General features: G+C 48.0%; 2 protein-coding genes across 2 annotated transcripts in view; both read left to right on the forward strand.

Moving 5' to 3' along the window:
* AGBL4 (AGBL carboxypeptidase 4) overlaps nucleotides 1–19947 on the forward strand; it is a 1403755-nt gene that overhangs the window by 1160690 nt on the left and 223118 nt on the right. The gene's annotated exons all lie outside the window — the stretch shown is intronic.
* BEND5 (BEN domain containing 5) overlaps nucleotides 1–19947 on the forward strand; it is a 46999-nt gene that overhangs the window by 8782 nt on the left and 18270 nt on the right. The window contains exons 2-3 of the mRNA XM_061186607.1: nucleotides 6701–6834; nucleotides 8941–9325. Of these exons, the coding sequence (XP_061042590.1) occupies nucleotides 6701–6834; nucleotides 8941–9325 (519 nt within the window). The remainder of the gene's footprint in view (nucleotides 1–6700; nucleotides 6835–8940; nucleotides 9326–19947) is intronic.

The following is a 19947-nucleotide window of genomic DNA, read 5'->3' on the forward strand; positions in this document are numbered from 1 at the left end:
ATGTGCCTTTTAGTTCAGTTGAGGAAGTTACAGCAACTTGGTAATTTTTCTCTTGTTCCTATAGGATAATTAGATGATAGAACCAGGGCCCGAGTGACATGCAGGCCTGACTGGAAATTCTGGCTCTGATATTTAATAACTTTATGTCTTAGGCAAGCCACCTCACTTCTTTGACCCTCAGTTTCTGCTTCAATAGAATCATTATGGGGATTAAATATATTGATGTTAGTAAAGAATTTGGCATGGGGCCTGGCACATAGTAGTTGCTTACGCAGTATTTGTTGAATAGATGAATGCAGTTAGCTGACAACATAGTAGCTGGAAAGGAGGAGGAGAAAGTTGATGCCCAAATCCTTGGTGGTTTTCTTGCCCTGGAAACAAAAGAATCAGGAAGTTAGAATCAATGAAGTTTGTCTCTTCAGAGGCTACATACTTATTTCTGTTTACACTAAAACTGATTACTTGGTCTTAAGCTTGGAGCAGTTGCAAAGGTGGGTTGACTCATCCTTTTGAGTCTACTGCTAATTTCTTCTGTGGTTTCCTGGAATGCAAAGCCAGAAGCATACTCCAAAGCCACATTAAAATGCTGCATGAAGTCACCTGCTGTCTTAGATGATCCACACCACCGTTCACCTTCATTAACGTGACCAGTCAAGAGTTAGAGCTTCTTGTCACCCTGTGTTCAGTCTCCTCCTCACACCTCATCCATCTTGCTTGCCATTGCCGCATTAATCTTCCCCAAACATCTCTTGCATCATGTCTCAATCTGTGTCGGATACCTGCAGTGGTTCTCTTTGCCACAGGATAAAAGCCAATGACATAGCCCACAGGGGTAGCCTCACAGCCACTATTCACTGAACACCTGGGACAAGAAAGGCACTGTGCTTGGTGTTTTATATGCACTACCTTTTGGAAAACAGTTTAGTATCCCCACTTTACAGATAATGAAAGTGAGACTCAGACAGGTGAAGTAGCTTGCCCAAGTTCCCACAGTTAGTATGTAGCAGAGCCAGAATTCCAAGCCAGGACTCCCTGATTGGAAAGACTGGGCTGCTTTTGTTAAATCCTGGACCTCCCTCTCCCAACCAGTTCTTCCACTTTTTACGGTGACACTGAGTGTTCGTAATCTTCTGTCGACTAGGTGCGGATGTGAGGCATCACCTTTAACTTGGGATTAGGATTAGGAAGGCCTGGAGGTTAGAGGTTTGCCCCCACATGAGCCAGCATCTCTCAGGAAGTCAAGCCCTGTATTCTGGTTGGGATTCTTGGTACATCCTGGGTTGTAAGGATCCGAAAGACAAGGACCACTTAGCAGAGTGCTCAGCACAGAACAAGGGCTCAGTGAATGTCCGGTGACTGCAGAAAAGGACAAGTGGAGGCCTCAGATCTTCCTGAGCCCTCATCCAGGGAGCACGGCTCAGGGAGGAGAATGATGAGCGTTAGGATGGAGCCAGCAGGTAGTTATCGCTCAGAGGAGCCTCAGGATCCCCCTGGCCAAGCACTGGGGCAGCCAGTATCCAGGTCAGGGGACGTGTGATTGGAGGGACTGTCTGCTTCTGCTCCTTTCAGGAACTTACTTCTGTCACCCAGACCTTCCTGTACTGCTCAGCCTACCCTTTCAAAGAACCCATTCAAGCCCTGAGCCCTGGCCTACAACCTAATTCGTTGTGCCTGGCGATAGTTACTGCTATCTGGGGACTTTCTGAGGCCAGAGGGGTGTGGCAGGAGGGCAGGAGTAAAGTGGTCTTCTGCTTTGAACTTCAGGCTGGGGAATTTAGATGTCCTTATCTAGAGCCATCATTCATTCATTCAGCATTTATGAATATGGCTCAACCATATTTCAGGCATGTGTTTTTAGAGAGAATAGAGCATGGGCTTGGGGGGCAAAGAGATCTAGATCAAATCCTGGCTCTGTGCCTTCCCATCTGGGTGGCTTTAGGCCCTCTTTGAGTCTCATTTCTTCTTTTGTGGGAAAAAATGCAGCTAATACTTGATTGCAGGGTTGTTGGGAAGTATAGTAATATATGTGAAGAGCCGTAGAGTGGCATCTGGTCGGTAATAGACATTCTAAAAGTGGTAGCCTATTTTTTAATTGAAGTGTAATTCACATAAGACAAAATTCACCATGTTAACCATTTTAAAGTGTGTACAATTCAGTGTTCTGCAAACATCACTATCTAATTCCAGAAAATTTTCATCACTCAAAAAGAAATCCCTGTTACCCATTAAGTGGTCACTTCTCATTGCCCCTTTCCCCTATGTCCCTGGAAAACATTAATCTCCTTTCTGTCTCTGTGGATATACCTATTCGGGACATTTCATATAAATGGAATCATATTATGTGGCCTTTTTGTCTGGCTTCTTTCACTTAGCATAATGTTTTCAAGATTCATCCATGTTGTAGCAAGTATCAATACTTTATTTCTTTTAATGCCTGAATAATACTCCATTGCATGGATATACCACATTTTGTTTATCCATTCATCAGTTGATGGACAATTGGGTTGTTGCCACCTTTTGACTATTATGAATAATGTTGCTGTGAACATTTGTGCACAAGTTTTTGGTGGACATGTTTTCATTTCTCTTGAGTATATACCTAAGAGTGGAATTGCTGGATCATATGGTTATTCTGTTTAACCTTTTGAGAAGCTGCCAAACTGTTTTCCATAGTGGCTGCACCATTTTACATTCCCACCAGGAATGTATGAGGGTTCCAGTTTCTCCATATCCTCCCGACACTTGTTATGTTTATTCTCTGTTCTTTTCTTTTTTTGACTGTAGCCATCCTAGTGAGTATGAAGTATATCTGATAGTATTATTTTTGATTTGCATTTCCCTAATGACTGATGATTTTGAGCATCTTTTCATATGCTTACTGGTATCGCCTCTTTTTATTATTCTTTCACTAAACATTTTTTTTGATGAGTCGCTATATTGTATGGCCAAGCCTGTGATATGGGCCCTGCCCTGTGGTTATCCACACTCCAGTGGGAAAGATAGACCTCAGAACAGGTGATTGCAACATAGTAAGAAAATAGGCTACAGAGAAGGTATGTATAAGGTGTAATGGGACCTTAGAAGAGGAAAGAGGAGCTGAGTGGAGGTTAGGTGGAGTTTGTCAAACAGAAAGGAAGGGAGGGGGCATTCCAGTTAGATGGAGGGGGCGTGGAGCTTTGGGTACAGCTGGTGGGAGTTGGGCTCCTGTCATCATATGGGGAGTAAGGCTCTCTCAAGTGTCTCCCTTCTCAAGCCAGGTGGCTGAGTAGGTCTCCACCTCCAGGGGCAAGCCTGCAGCAGCCCTGGGCCAGCCACAGGCTCTGCTGAGCTTTGTCATCTGCTGTAAGTACCAGACTCTTGTTGCCTTCAAGGCACATTTACTCAGCTGATTTGATCCCACTTGAGGTCAATATTCTATCTCCCTTCCTACAGAAAGAGATCAGTGATACTCATTGACACAGCAGCTTGCCTGACTTCCCACACCTACCACGTAGCAGAACTGGACTTGGAATCCAGGCTGTCTGACTTTTCCACACCTGCAGGCTGAACCTCAGTTCTTCTTACCTTAGCGTTCAAGGCCAGTTATTCTCCAAGCCCCAGCCACCTTAACTTTCTTTCTCACCTTTTCTTCCTGCCTATAGCTGAACCATCTTTTGTAACCATTCCAGTCTAAATGTTTTTGGCAATCTTTCTTTTTTGGTTTCTGTCCTTTACCCCTCTTCTTGCCGTCAGTAAATGGCTATCCTTTTATGTACACTGACGGTCCAAGTGCTATTCGCTCCGCTCAGGTTCTTAACACACAGAATTGATCATCTTCACGGCATCCTGGCAATGTGAGTAGGAATTACTTACTTCAAGTCACAGATTAGGAAACAGGATCAGAGAAGTAAATTAAGTTACTCAAGACCACCCTGTAAGTAAGGAGTCTAGTTCAAAGGGCCCTTCCTCTCAAAAGCCTGCCATGGTTACACTGACCAGAGTGATCTCCCTTGCTCCCAAGATCCTATAGCAGTTACTTTCCCCTTATTCACATTCAGTATTTGAGATCTTATCTCAGTCTTATTTGAGGGCTTTTCTTTTTCGTGGGTTTTTATCTTGTGTCCCCTAACCAGGTGTTCATTCTCAGTGCCCCAGGGCCCCAGCCAGATCCTGCAAGTGTAGATTCTCAGTAAATGTTAAGCGGAGGCGTGGGAGGAAAAGCTCTGAACTCTGGTTGCACAGTCTGAGTTCTCATGCTATCCATGTGTGGCACTAACTTCTGTGACCTTGCGCGATGGTGCGCTCACCAGAATGGGAGCCCTGCCTGTCTTGCCCCCCCACCCCCGTATCCCTGGGCCTGGCTGTCGAGCAGACGGGTGCGTGGATTTACCATTTGGAACCTCGTCTCCATTTCGAAAGGGTTAAATGAAATGATCTGAGGATTGCTCCCAGTTGAAATATTGCCCAGTTTTGTGAGTCTGAATGACTGCTTCTCTCCATGCCAGCATGATTCTCAGCTACGGAGCTTCAGCTCAGGGAGGCAGAGCATAGCTTGTCATTTCTAGTTCGGTGGCTGCATCTCAAATTTTTGCCCTTGACCGTGTCAGACTGAAGACTAACCCAGGAGCTTTGCCTCAACACATTCAGAAGTCCTAACCCCACCCTCTCATCCCCTATATCCCTTGCAGTTTCTCTCCCTCTTTTTTCACATGTGAAAGCACCCGCCCATCCCATTTCAAGATAATTTCATTTGGAGCACCTTCTTTAGGTTTTACATTTTAGCAGCTTTCTGACTTAGAAGGAATGGACAATGATTTATAGGAGGTGAGCTACTGCTCTTTTAGAAAGACCACGGTCCCTGCTGTTGTTCATGCCTAACCCACTGGGTGTATTTTATAGGTACAAAGAGAACAAGAACAAGAACTGGCGTTTTTGTGAAACTAGAAGCCTAGGATTGCTGCTCTGCTAGCGGGAAAGGGCATTTTCATCTCTGATCAGGAGAGGTTGTTAACAAGACCACCTCTTCTTTTTTTGAGCATTTCCCTTACACTAGATACCCTTCTTCAGTCATTCCTTTGTTGTTGTTTTTTTATTTTAATTGTATCTTTATCTACCTTACGCTTAGGGAAATAAAACGATTCTGAGCCTGTTGATAATACCAGTTTTGACATCCTGTTCATGAGTGCCTAGTGTGCACCAGCCGTGCTGTGTGGTAAGCGTGTGAAGCATTGTCGCTGTCGTCCCCACACTTCTTTATAGAGGAGACACCTGAGGTCATGCGATTAAGACCTGGTTGCTCCCTCCTCGCCCTGTCTCAGCAGAGCTGAGGTCCACACCGAGGCCTCTCTGGTGCTGCAGTCCCACCCTTGACCAGCCGGGGCTCCGTTCCTAAGATACATTTAGGAAGATTTGGCACTTGACTGCATTCCGGAATAGTTAGGTGCTTACAAGCTTCCTTTTCGACTTTGCCAACAGGTTGTGAGGAGAGAAGCCTGGACTGGGGGAAGTGTAAGAGCATGTTCAACACACACACATACATGTGCACACGTGCTCACACATAAAGACCCTGAGAGACTGAACTTCACCACTCCCTGGCCACGTGCCACATCCAGCATTGGGCAACATGCTACAGACTACATTTAAGGTATAGCAGCAGTGGGAACCTTTGAGGAGTCAGAAATAGTAATTCCCAGAGTCCCAGTTCAGGCCCAGAAAACAGGACCCCAAAGTATTTACCACAAGGGCCAGTTCCAGAGCATGTTCGAGTTTCTACCTCTGGAACTCTCCTCTTTGAATGTTTGCTGTTGACATCTACAGTGAGAGACAGATCTGGGAAGTAAAGTTTGAAATCTGTGCAAGAGAAAAAAAATTCTCTTTCAGATGATCTGAAGTTGAGTTTAAAGAATAAGAAAGTGAGGAGAAGTAGTGTCCCTTTGTATTTGTGTAGCACTTTTGTAGTTTGTAATGCACGTCAGTGTGTGTTGTTATCACACGTAAGCAGTGGGTGAGATGCCAGAGGCCTGTTTCCCACTCCTGCCTCTTCCTCAGACTCACACCCTGGGCACGCTCCTTCCATCCTCACCTGTAAGATGAGAGAGTTGGGCCTCTTGGTCACTGAGGCCCCCCAAACTCTGTCATTTCATTATCTGATACCAGTAAATGTTGCTAGCTACTCTTCCTGTATCTGTCTTAACTCATCCTGTCTGTGTCTGGGCTGTGGGGAGGCTCTACCTCAGCTCCAGTTCAGGCTTTATCTCCACAAGAGCTATCATCCTTTCATGCTCATCAGTACCTGAGCCGGCAGAAACCCACCAAGTTTTCCTGGGAGATCATTTGCTTAGAAATATCTCGGTTGTTGAGGGATTCATGTGCTAGTTAAGTTAAAACCAGATAGCAATCTAAGGGCCATTCCAGTTCCAGGATTCTAGAATTCCATGAAAGGCCACCCTTGAAGATATACTTAGGGAAACCCCTCAGCAAATTCACTGGGCGCTATTTCAGCGCTTTGTATGGTGGTGCCTTTAGCGTATACCCTTGATCCTAGAGTTTGATCTGCACTGCTGCTACTAGGAGCCCTGCGTGTAGAAGGGAACATGTCTTGGGTTTGTTTGCTTTTCCTTTTTAACTGGTCTGGCCTCAGACATTCTCTAGTATTTGAGGTTATGGGCATTTTGAGCATTTTGACTCATAATGAACCTTATTCTCTTGGTATGCATTTTAGAAGACAAATCTGACCTTGAAAACAGTGTGATGCAGAAGAAAATAAAAATCCCCAAACTTTCTCTCAATCATGTAGAAGAAGATGGGGAAGTTAAAGATTATGGGGAAGAAGATTTACAGCTTAGACACATCAAGGTAACAAAATCTTTCCTCTTCTTTGGAAGTATGGGGCAGCAGTTTCAGATTTCTTACAGCTAAAGAATTCCAGTCTGGCCTCCTCTGCCCACGTAAATGCCCCCTGGTGTCACGGGCCATGACTTTTTCGCTCTGAACGGCTAGTGTGAGTTTGCTCTGCTGGCTGACTCTCCAGGGAGCGCTGTCCTGTTTGTACCATCTGTGCCGTGTCATCGCTGCTGAGGGTTGGGAATGGTGCATTTCCGTCGGGCCTCCAGCTCCGGAGAGGTCACTGCTAGGCTCCAGGGACATGGCTGCTCTTGGGCAGCAGTTCAGAGCCAGTCACTATCAGGCTGCCCCCAAACAGCTAAGGGTGGCCTCACGAGGAGATGGGGTGCGCCAGGTTCAGACAGAGGGCTTAATGTGACCTTGGGTTGGAAGAAAACTTTTGCATGAGGTTGCATTTCCTTTGGTGTGCGCCCTAGTTGGTCTCCTCCAGCCTTCGCTTGTAAGCCTGCTGAATATCTTGTTCAATAAGCCAGATGTTTTTTTCTGTATGATAGGTGCCCTGGAGGAAGGGAGGGGGAAGAGGCATGCCTGCCTTCTGCACTGACTGCAGTCTGCTTTTGGACACAGGCCAAGGACATCCCCAAAGCATAGTCCAGAAGATGCAGTTGAGTTTAGTTCATGCATTCATTGCACCCGTGCTATGGGCCTTGGCCCTTTGCTGGTTCCTGGGGTCATAGAGATTAGACAGACATGGTCACGGCCCTTAGTGGTCTCACAGCGTAGTGATGCAGACGGGTATCCAAAGTGATCATTGCAATTTTAATGAATAAATTCATCTAGACTACTAGCAGCACTTTATCCCAGTGGATAAATGACAGGATAGGATTTTGTCATGTAACCTAATCTCAGAGTCATGTTTTTTTTGTTTTTTTCCAAAATTTTCAGGAGCTTATTGAGAGGTTAAGGCAGGCTTGACCTGACACAGTTAAGTTGTCTGGAATCTGGTATCTCCAGTTACCTGCATCTCCCACAAGTGCCCCCAGTCAGGAGAGCTCCTGGCCCTCCTGCACTGGGTGAAGAATTCAGTTGGTCCTATAACTCCCACTTCCCCTCAGTGGGAGCTTTGTCCACTTGAGCTGGAATTTCCTCAGGCAGCTGAAGCCTCAACCCCTGGGTAGTCCTAGATAGTTCTCGTCTCACTAAACTGTCCTCTCTGTATCCACTTCTTGCTGAGCTTCAACTTGGCCAGAGTCCAAGGAGAGGCTAACAGATGTGGGGGAAGGAGCCTAGTGCGCTAAGTCGGGCTTCAGGTTCTGGGTCTGACTCTCTCTGTAGCTCACCGTGTGACCCTGAGCGTAGTCCTTCCCCTCTCTGAGCCTCAGTTTCCTCACCTGTAAAATGAGGGAGTTAAACAGAAAGAACCTTCCAGTGCTAGCGTTCTTTGAACTTTTCAGCTACATAAACATTTATCCAGCCCCTGCCAAGTGCCAGTTCTGAGTAGGCAGTGGAGAAACAGAAAATAAGACACGGTTCCTGCCCTAGATTAGAGTCCTTAGCATCCTTCCCAAGTGCAGCATTCTTGAGGAAAAATTTACTTGGTGGAATGCCCTTTTTTTGTGTGTGGGGGGGAGCAGGGGGAAGGGGCTTTTATGTTTTTGTTGTTGAAGAGATTTGAGTGATGGCTCCCCTGGGATGGCTAGGCCTGGCCTGATTTGTTACTGATTCTCCACAAATACACACTGAATACTCCCTGTGAGCAAATCACTGCCTGGGCCCTGTGGGTAGGGTGGGAGGCTGGGGAGTTGGGGAGGGCAGTCATGATATAATATGCACCCGAGAGGCAGAGTGATGGAATGGAAGAAGTGCTGGCCTGGGAAACCAGAGTCCTGCTTCTGCCACTAACTGACTGTGTGACTTCGGGCAAGACCCTTCCCCACTCTGGACCTCTGTTTCCCCATTTGTAAAGTGAAGGGCTTTGACGACGTGTCTGCACAAGTTTCTCCAAGCACTGATGTTCTGTGGTTCTGTGATTCTAGGATTGTCTGGGGAAATATTGAGCCGCAGTCCAAGAAAGTCCCAGCTGCCCTTGCCTGAACTGATTCTCGTTGTCCTACACAGAGACCCGAGGGGCGGAAGCCGAGCGAAGCGGCGCACAAGAGCATCGAGGCAGTGGTGGCCCGGCTGGAGAAGCAGAACGGCCTGAGCCTGGGCCACAGCACATGTCCGGAAGAGGTCTTCGTGGAGGCCTCACCGGGCCCCGAGGACATGGACAGTCTGGAGGAGGCCGGCGTGCCCCGGGCTCTGTATGAGGAGCTGCTGCGCAGCTACCAGCAGCAGCAGGAGGAGATGCGCCACCTCCAGCAGGAGCTGGAGCGGACTCGCAGGCAGCTGGTGCAGCAGGCTAAGAAGCTCAAGGAGTACGGGGCGCTGGTGTCCGAGACGAAGGAGCTCCGCGACCTCAACCGCAGGCTGCAGGACGTGCTGCTCCTGAGGCTGGGCAGCGGTGAGTGCTCCCGCCGCGGGCCACCTGCCCCTCCCCACCGGGGGGATGGTGTGTGCCGCTCCCCTCCCGGGAGGGCAGCGGGCAGAGGCAGGCCGAGCGTCCCTGAGGTGAGGGAAGGGCAGAGCTACCCCAAGGGAGAGCCACTCCCCTCTCGGAGCGAACCGGACAGGAGCTTGGGCGTGCAGCAGCCTTAGCTATCCAGAGCACAGCGGGCAACATCAGGAAATGGGGCTCAGAGAACGAGAGCTGGCAGCGTATTTGCCACCACTCATTTATGCATCCATGTAGCAAGAGGCAGGACCAGGGGTACTAGGAAACCTCTCCAAGGGGGTTTCAGGATAGTAAAGAGAGCTAGACAGCATCCTGGAAAATGTCTTACTTTAAGTCAGAAAGTGATCAGTGCCACAGGAGAGATGTGGATAAGATGACAGGAGAGTTCAAAGGATGGAGCGAGGTTATTTGTAACTGAGGGAGACTTCGGGAAGGGGGTGGGCCTTGAAGGGTGGGCGGGCTTTCAAGGCACAAGAGGAAGCAGAGGGCAGCAGTCTCACTAGGGTATTAAGAAGAGAGACTGCAACTGTAGTTTAAGAACAAGTGATTGAAGGCCTTGAAAACTATACCAGCCTGGGGTGTCTGGACTTGTTTTGGTAGGAATGAGAAAAATTAAAAAGGTTTTGAGCAGAGAGGCACACGACCTTAGATTAATAGAAAGATGTATAAAACTCCTCAGATTTGCTCATAGAAGAACTTGATAGGCTCTTATATTGCAACTGAATTTAACAAACTAGGTTTTTAGATATTCACATCTGACATGGTTTAGAAGCAGGAATCAAGGGAAATCTGAAAGGGAGCAGCTTTGCCAGCAGGGAGAAATGACTCCTTACCTGAGAGGAAAAGACAGAAATGCTCTTTCAGAACACAAGAATCCAGGACTGTAAAAAATAGAGGCCAGCCAGTATTGAGCAAATCAGTATAACACAAGTTCATAGCCTCCACATCCCCTGAGGACAGTCATTAATAAGCCTGCATCAGTGTTCTTTGCTTCAAAAAGGGAATAGACTAGTCTAGAAACACAAGTGCCATCCCCAAAGTTTAAATCAAATACAATTTTATACTCAAGAAGGAAAGTTTGTGTTATCTAGATAACAGATTGACATGGAAAGCCTCATTCCTCTTTGATGTTTAGATAAAAGTGTTACCTTACTTATATTTACAGGTGCCTTTTACTACCTAGAGTATGTCCCCAAGGCAGTGCCTCAGTAGATCTTCAGGGTGGCCTAGGGAGTCGGTCAAGAGGCCTTTTCATGCCCTTGTTGCAGAGAAGGAAGCTGAGGTTGGGACTTAACGCAGAGTCACCTGGGGAGGCAGAGGCAGAGCTCACCTCAAACCATATCCCCGACCCCTAGGCTAGTCATGTCGCCACCCCCTGACTCCGCCTTGGCCGTTCTCCCAAATCATAGCCCCTAGAGGCGCCCAGTGACACCAGAGGTCACATGTGGTGTGCAACGTAAAAACTTACTAAAATTTTTTTATCAAAATAAAATCTCAAAGAGAAACCCTAACTATAAAAAAGTGTGAAAACTGTATTGATCTTGGAGTGGGGGTGGGAGGCGGGAGAGAACTGAGATTTTCAGAGAGAGAAGGTGTTTCCTGGTCTTTGGATGAATAATTTTTATTTTCCTTGCACTCTGTATGCTGCGCCTTCTGTAAACTTCTTTGGGGTGGAGGGTGGGAGGGGAACAAAGCATACTAATAACAAAAACTCTCCACGTCATTATTTCAGCTCCCAGGGAAACTGCCTGTTGTGTATGATGATGACCTGAGTTTAAACTCCAGAAGCCACTCCTAACCCTCTGGGGCAGTAAGACACTGCATTTTGTATCAGCATGTTCCTCTTTAGTCTTAAAACACTTAGACAAACTTGGCCCCGACCATAGTTTCAGTGTCTTGATCATTCCAGGCACTCCCACCCCACAGGCCTTGAATGCCGTCTTGAGGGCCAGTGGCTGGCTCTTCTCTGATCCGAGTCACTATCGTCATCACAGTGGGATGGACTGACTATAAATCAGCTCAAGACACAAGTATTTGTAAAGCACCCACCATGTGCGGTGCCCTTTGCTCCAAGGACCATGGGTGTCCCAGAAAATCACACCTGCTGTCCGTGACCTGTGAAAGCTTAAAGTCCATCGATTAGCACTTGTTAATCAGAGAATGATAATGTGCCAAGTTCTAAGATAAATCCACAAGAGTGTAATAAAAGGCTCCCTACTCTAAGGGGAGTTTGTATGTTTTCATGGATGTAGTCTAGTCTGGTCTAGTCTAGTCTTTGGAACCAGATAGGCCTGGATTCAAACCCAACTTCCCCACCTCCCAACTCTGTGGCTTTGGGAGCCTTCTTTCCTTGCGTTCTTCCCTCCTCCCTCCTTTCTTCCACAAATATTTACTGGTCTCTGCTGTGTCCCAGGCATTTTGCCTAGTGGTTAAAGTTCAGTACATTCAAGATACCGCCCTTACCCACTCCCCTTGAGGAGCTCAAAGCTTGATATGGGAGACAGCCACTGACACAGTGCCAGCACAGGGATAGAAGCTCTGCTGTGGGACAGCAGAGGAGCGGCATCCACCGAATTTGGGGGATCAGGGAAGAAAGGCTTCCTGAAGGAAGTGACTTCTAAGCTGGAGACTGAAGGATGCATTTTTGTTATCCAGGCAGGGGTGAGTGGGTGGGAAGAGCAAGGAGCAATCTAGGCAGAGGGTACCTCTCTGAGACTTGGTGTTCTCATCCGTAAAATGGAAATAATAATACCCCTCTCACAGCCTAGGGATACACAGCATACTGTCTGGCATTCTGTTGATGCTGAATTACCATTAGCTCCTTTTTCATACCATTTAGTGGAGGGGCTAAGACAGGGACTGATTTGGTTTTTAACTCTGACTCTCCTAACCAGTAATTGGCTGTATGACCTTGAGTAGGTTAACCAACTTCTCTGCCTCTCAAGGTCTTCTTTTATAGAAGAGAAAATGAGTTATATATGTATTTGTTCATTCAGTCAGTCAGCTCACATTGACCGCATGCTTTCTGAGCTTAGGAACTTGGGGAGATACAAAGAAGACTAAGACATTGGAAGCTGGGGAGGGCGTAGTGATGGAGGTAAACATGTAAGCATGTGATTGAAATGCAATGTACCGAATTTTAGGGAAGGGGCTAACATTTGAAGGTGGAAGGCTCTCTGATTGAGTCTGGGAAAACACCCCCTGCTGTAACGGCTCCTGCACTGTACACACCCGCAAGAAACCTATAACAAGGCAGAGGAGAGCCAGAAAGAGACTGAAAGACCCTCTTTGATTCTCAGCAGCACATTCCACCCTGGGGTTGAGGCATGGCCTGGGCTGCACCATCCTTGCCCCCCCTGCGCCTGGCTCAAGCATTGCTCTTAGAGGCCTCCCCTTGTGTATTTTCTCCCGTCCACCTTGCCAGGGGCCCCATCTCAAGGATCTTTGTCCATCTTGGGTGCTGGATCATCCACAGGTCAGGGATGCTCAGTTTTAAAAAGAATCATTGCTGACTTCCCCAGGCATTGGGATCCTACAGGCTGTAGATGGGAGAGGGCAGAGAGCAAGAGCCTGGCCTCTTGAGCCCGAGGGGCACCTCAGAGTGGTGAGCAGGTCCTCTGGCAGCCAGGAGTTGTAATGGTGCAGCTGGTGGAGGGTAGGGGCAGAAGGGTAGCAGCAGCAGCAAGGTGGTATAAGAAGACGTTTGAGAGACTGCGCTGGACGTCTCACTTCTTCATTTGAGTATTCATTCTTTCATTCATTCCACAAATAAACACAAGATGGATTTAACAGAAAAAATTTTCTAGAACATGGAGCCTTGGAGTTGTGAACGAGCTTAGACAGGGTATAGGGTGTTGCCCTCACATTGCTGATGAGGAAACAAGCCCAGAAAGTGCCACAAGCCTATTCCCAGGGGTCTCCTGACAGCTGGTCCTGGGAGCCTCTCTCTGGGCCCTTGCCCACGTGCCCTTCTTTCGCCCTTAGACTTCATTGTCACTGACATGGGGGTGACCCCCCAGCCTAATCCTCCCAAAGGACATCTCTCTGTAAAGTAGAACTTTCCATTTGTATGATCTTAGCATGGGAGGCAGCCCTCTCTGATGGGAAGGAACCTCGCTCTCTAACCCAGAGAGTCCCTTCGCTGGGAGCCTCTGTCGTGGTGTCAAAATTAAAGGAAGAAGCATATGTAAAGAATAAAGCCCTGTGATCAGCATATTGTAAGTGTTCAATAAACGCCAGTCTCTTTCTCCTTTTCTGCCCTTTCCTGTTTGCCTTCTCCCAAAGAAATAAGTGCTGAGGACACAAAAAGCATGAAGATCTTCTACTTTATAAAGTACAGATTTATTTGTGTGTCTGTCCATTCATTTATTCTTTCATTCATTCATCATTTATTAAGGGCATCCATTGTGCCAGGACTGTGTTAGGTGCTGGAAATACATTGATAGAAAGACAGTCCCTTTGTAAAACATTCATGAGCCTAGAGTGAGAGTGGTGTTTATTAAGCCAGGGCTTGGCAGTCTCCGAGAATTCCAAGGGGATGAGGGGGAGCGGAACAGTGGAAGCCAGTTAGTTGCAAGGCTCTGGTGTATCAGAAAGAGTAAACTCTAGCGTCTGTCTTGGTTTCCCCTCAGCCAGATTTCTTGCTCTTAGAGGTCAAAGACCGAGGCTTAGACATCACCCTCAGCTTTTAGCGCTCTAAGTTAGATAGTTAAAATCGTTCCGGTGTGATTCAGGTAACATTAGTTCGACTAAGGCTGGAAAGGGCTCTGTGAGTGACGTAGAGGAGGAGACGGAATCCCTGCCTTCAAGATGCACACGCAGCCCGAGGCGGGGCACAGCCCTGTACACCAGACAGAACAGAGCAAATGCTGTAGCTGCAGGGGGAGGCATAGGATGGCTTTGGATTTTGTGTGTGCTTTGTAGGGAATGTAGGTGGAGATGATGAGCTCTGACCAGAAGAGGCGTAGATAAGAAGAAGAATATCAGTAATTCACATGTACAAGATGCTTCACAGGCTTCAAAGACCTCGACATTTTTATCTCATTGGACTATTCCGATAGCCTTATTGCAAGGCCAGGTAAGGATTATTATCTCCATTTGAGAGAGGAGAAGGCAAAAAGAAGAGATAATGTCCCTGTCGGCCAGATCACAAGCTAGTTGAAACTTTTGAAGGAGAAAGCCACTGTGGCCCGCAGATCTGTCTTGGCTCTTTAGAGCTGGGTTTCTTTCACCTCTGTTCCCCTCTGGGCTCGTGCCTTGTGTTCCGTCCAAGGTCCGTTAAAATACCAGCTTTGATCTTTAAAATCCTGTGCGGTCTGAGCTGGACTCTGCGCACGGGTCTCTGACAGTGCCTTTGAAAAGGCAGCCGACGTCAGCGAATGCCTCCTGCCGGCTCTCCCCTGTACTGGAGGCACCGCGGGCTTTGGCAGCAGATATTACTTGGGTTTGAATCTCGGCTCTCTAATTCTTTAACTGTGCAGCTTCAAGCAAATCATTTAACCCTTCCCAGCCTCTGTTTTCTCCTCTGTAAAATGGATATCTTAATGCCTACCACATACAGGCCGGAGAGCATGGTCAGTGACTAAGAGCCTGCATGGGCCCTGAGGCCAGAAATACTGGAGTTTTGAACCCTGGCTTTTCCGTAGTCTGATTTTGTTACCTTGGGCAAGTTACTTCAAACTTCCTGGGCCGTAGTTTCCTCATCCAAAAAGCAAGGTCAATGATAGTACCAACCTTTATGGTTCTTAAGAGAATTAAATGAGCAAATGCATGTAAAGACTTCCGCAGGGGCTGGCACATAGTAAGTGCTCAGTGGGTCCAACATTAATGATGTAGGATCATTTGAGGATTCGCATGAGATAATGTGTATATGATGCTTGGCACGCCATAGGCAATCGTTGTCCTACAGCAGAGCACAGATGTGGTTGTCTTGGCATATCTTAATCTTTGGTCAACCCCTCCTGTCTCCTGGAGATCGCTACTTTCCCTTGTAAGTCCTCAGAAATCATATTTGAATCATCTATTTTATAGGTACGCCTGGACTTGATTTGAAGCTTGCTGGTCTGTGGTTTATTGAACTCTTCCTCTTTTCCTGGGCAGAATTCCAGTCTTCCTATCTCCAGTCCTCAAGCACTCCTTCTGACCCCCTTGATTCTTCAGACATCACTGTTTATGGCTCAATTTTCTCTTTGTCACGGCTCTCCTCCGGGGGCCTGTTCCACTCAGAGCTCTTTTCCACCTCCTCCAGCCTTCAGTTCACTCTCACCAGTACACAGCAGTGCTCACAAAAGTTGGGCTTCGAGAGAGGGCTAAGAGGATGAGTGGCATCCCCGTGACCCGGGAGGTCCACAGCCTGCCACTGCCTCACTTACTGATGGAGTGGGGCCCAAAGCGCTGTGCCCAGGGCCTTCTAACCCCGGGTGGCAGGAAAAGGTCTAGCAGTGAGAACTGGAATTGTTTCTCTTAAAGGTATTGGCCATCTCCCACTTTGAAGGACTTTCTGCACTCTTGACTGAATCAACACATTAGCCACAGTTCATCCTAGATTGTTTTAAGAACCGATTTCAGCGTGGCAGGACAGTCCAGGACCCTCCTTCCTCTTTTTCCCTAGCATTCATTTTCCTGGGGCAATGGGGAGGGGGCTGAGGGACAACTCCAGGCTGTCCCTTTGTTCCTGCTCAGGGAGCCGGGACATGCAGGAGTCGCTGGGCTTCTCTTCGTTGCCAGAGCAGGACTGTGCTTCCCACTTGAAACAGGGCTTTGCCTGCTGGTCATGGGCTTCGGTGTGGCTGTGTGGCAGGCTTGTTTTCTGCTGGCTTTGCCAGTCAGAGCAGGTGGAGGTGGGAGAGGTGGGAGAGGTGGGAAAGGGCTCCTTATGGGCAGCGGCTGGCCCCTCTGAACACCTGCTTTGAGCCTGCCGTTAGGTGCTTTTCACACAGAAAACAACCTCAGCAGTAGATAGGATCATCAGATGAGGATGCGGGCTCAGAGAGAGGAAGTGAACGTGTCCAGATGACAGGAGAGCCTGATGGAGTTATGAGAGAGGCTGGCTTATTCAGGAACCACAAGTGGTTTCTGACTGGACTGCGCAGAGGAGAAGTAGGTAGGAGGGAGAGACAAGGCTGCAGAGGCGGGTGAGAGCACCTAGAAAGTGTCCCGTGGCGTCCAGGGGCTCCTCCCCACTGGAGCGGCCTCGGGTGCACTCCCTCAACCTCGGAGTCACCCTCTTCCTCTGAACCAAGCAGATCAAATCGTTCCTGCGCTGGAAGGGCTCGTGGCCTGAAGGCAAGAGCCAGCAAAGCCAAAGCCATGGATTGACTTGCTTGGGAGATGTCAGCCGTGTGGTGAAACTCTGCCCCCCCATAACTCCTGCCCACAGGTGCACACTGTGCCCGGGGCAGCCCTTCAGGCTTCTGAGGGCGGCCCTTACGCCGCCTGCCCTGCTTATTCCCACCACAGCCCCTCAGTCTTCCCACCCAGCCAGTTCTGGTCCAGAACCAAAGGCCATGTCACATGCACTCAGTGCCTGTCTGGCAGCGCAGGCCTGTGCTGTTCTGCATATCCTTGCCATTTGGATGCTCCCTGGGTCCAGACAGTTGGGCGGGGAGGAAGGTGGAAGAACCATAGACGAAGAACCAGCCCAGCTTTGGCCACCAGCTGGCAGGGGGTAGGCTCAGAGCTCCTAGAGGTGAGATGAATCCTGGTGACACCCTCTCCTCCCAGCTGCCCCCCTGCACGATGGTGGATCTTCACAGACACCCTAGGAAGGTGAGAGAAGGTCAGAGATGGGCTGAGGGTCCCACAGAGTGGGCATTACGTGAGAAGCCCGTGCAGTCTGAAAACTGCAGTCAGCCGAAGAGGTGTAGGAAAGAGCAAGTCTTTGGGAGTCTAGCAACCCTGAATTTTTTGACTTTCAGCAAGTTACTTTACCTCTCTGAGCCTCTGCAAAGATAATAAGATAGATTTTGCAAGACTGCCGTGAGGATTAACCTGTTTCATTCAACACATGTTTAATGAGTGTTCGTTGTGGGCCAGGGACATCGTGCTGGGTGCTGGGGATATAGCCGTGACCAGGACGGTAGCTGTCCTCAGAGTTTCCGTCCTAACCAGGAAGATGGTAAACGAATAATAACTTGACACTCAGGTGTCAAGATTAAAAGGTTTAAATAATAGGTATTTCAACGTAAGGTACTAACAAAGAAGATGTTCAGCGGGTGTTGGTCACCTTTCCTTTTCAGGGAGAAGCAAATATGTCCTTTGAAATGGGCATCTACAGTTCCTCACAGTGGGGAAAATACCTTGACCCCCACGACTGGGGATTTGGGCCAGCTCCTGCCACCCCTGTTTTCCTGGGCTTATACCCCATAGAGAGGGGGCTCTCTAGGTCCATTCCAGCTCTGCTCTGCGGTTCTGGCTCCCCGAGGGACCAGCCCCACTGTGAGGGCATCCACATGAGCTGCAGGGGTTTTGTCCAATCCAGTACCTCAGGCTAGAACGGCCTCTCCTGCCTTTGCCCAGCGAAGCCTACCCCAGCCTTCACGCACAAAGGGCCCTCAGAAAATGGGGAGGGTTGGGGGAAGGACCCGAGGAGCCGCTGTTGATGGTGATGCCATCTCCCTGCCTGCCCAGCCCTCCACCTTCCCTAGACCTTATCACCCATCAGGCTCCAGTCGGAGCTCCCCTCTTCCCTAAAGCCTTCCGCGACCCCAGAGCCAGTGGTGATCTCTCCCTCCCCAAACCTGTGCAGATCATCATGCTGCCTACTTCCCGGTCGGTCAGTGAGCCTCCATTATGTGCCGCTTGCCTTCACCATATGAAGATAACTACCCCACCCCAGCCCTCCCAACCAGTTCCAGGCCCCAGCACAGAAGTTGGTGACCGTCCTGCCGAAGCCTTCCTAGTCTCCTCCAGGTGTAGCACCCTGTCCTTTGCTTCTGTTCCCAAGTCTTTATCCTTACCCTTGTCAGGATGGTAATGATCTGTTGCCTATCTCTTTCCACTACTGGACTGCACATCACTCAAAGCCACCTAACCCAGGGCTGGCACTTAGTAGGCGCCTAGTAGATGCTCCCTGAAGGAATGAGACCACATTTGTCCCAGCCCTCACTGGAAGCACAACGGGGCCAAGAAACAGATGCGTAGCTATGGCAGCAGATGAGAGTGGCCGATGCCTTTTCAGAGGGGATGCTGGGGCCCACAGAGGGGGATCCACCTGCCGCTGTCTCTTTCCAAGGCCTTCATTGCTACTAGCTGTTCCCATGCTCAGGTCCTTTTCAACAAGTGGAATCATCTTTTTTTTGCCAAACCCAGTGTGCCTCTGTGCTACAGTAGGGGTGTGCTTTAAGTATTTTGACTTGATTCATTTTGCATTTAGAAAGAAACTAGAATTATACCTATAGCAGAGAAACTTCCTATTTACTTGCAGAAATGAATGGAAGGCTTTAATACTTTTTCAGAAAAAAATCTAATGTTATTAGCCTTTTTTGTTTCAGCCGAAATCAGAAATGGTATTTAGTGTCCAAACATATATTTTGAAGATATAGGTGATTTTTAAGCCTCCTGGAAGTAACATAAGCATTAACTTTTTAGACAGGTTTTCAGGAAGAATAGCGTTAGTCCAGTTGAAGCTAGACAAGAACAGAGAATGGTATAATTTCATTTATTTGTTGTGCCAGCAAACGTTTACCAAGCCCCTTACTGTGTGCCACGATCCCCATTTCATGGGAGAGGCCTCTGGGGCTTAAAAAAGTAAAGGAAATAATAGAACCAGGATTTACACCAGGTTTTCTAGCACTAAACTCGGTATTTGTCCATCAACTCACAGCTATTTGTATGCTGTGTAATAAGAGGTTTACGTGTTACATTCTCAACTTGTCCAGAATTGGGACGTGCTGTATTTGTCTCTGGGTCCCCAGTGCCTCTTCCAGGGCTCCATCTTGGTCTGCAGTCAGGGATTGTGTGATGAATGGGCTCATGAATGACTGAATGAAAAGACAAGCACTATCTTTTATACTCTTTCAAAAGCTTTCTTTACCCAGCTGAGAGGTTTCTCTGCGTGGAAGGTATATTTTCTCCAAAATAAACCTGAAGTGGATCAAAAGGCTTTTTTTTTTTTTTTTTTTTTTTGATTCCTACTCTTCCCACAAGTGAAAAAAGTTCCTTTGTTACTTAAAATATCTGCACCAGATCGTGCCATGCCGTCTCTTAGCGCAAGTGCTTATTGTTGTGGCTAATTTGGTCACGTATGTTTGAAGGAGAACAATGCCTCAGAAATTTTTAAAAGCAAAACAGCAATCTGAAGCGTTTGTTGTAATGAGATGTAAATTGCCAACATCATAGTGGAGCCTACTAAAATTTGCAATGAAGTGTTTTTTCTCTTTTTTAAATTAAAAGCACTAGAGGCCCTCCCTCCTCTCCCCAAAGAAACCACATGCTTTTTGTTCCTTTTCTCTCTGATTCTGTAATACTGAACACCCTGCTTTACTGATTGATTCATTCCTTCATTCATCTGCCATTTTCTGAGCCTGTGTCAGAGCCTCTGTTCTATGCCTGCCTCAGTGCCAGTCTCTCCA

This window comes from Eubalaena glacialis, chromosome 3 (assembly GCF_028564815.1).
Source record: "Eubalaena glacialis isolate mEubGla1 chromosome 3, mEubGla1.1.hap2.+ XY, whole genome shotgun sequence".
NCBI lineage: Eukaryota > Metazoa > Chordata > Mammalia > Artiodactyla > Balaenidae > Eubalaena > Eubalaena glacialis.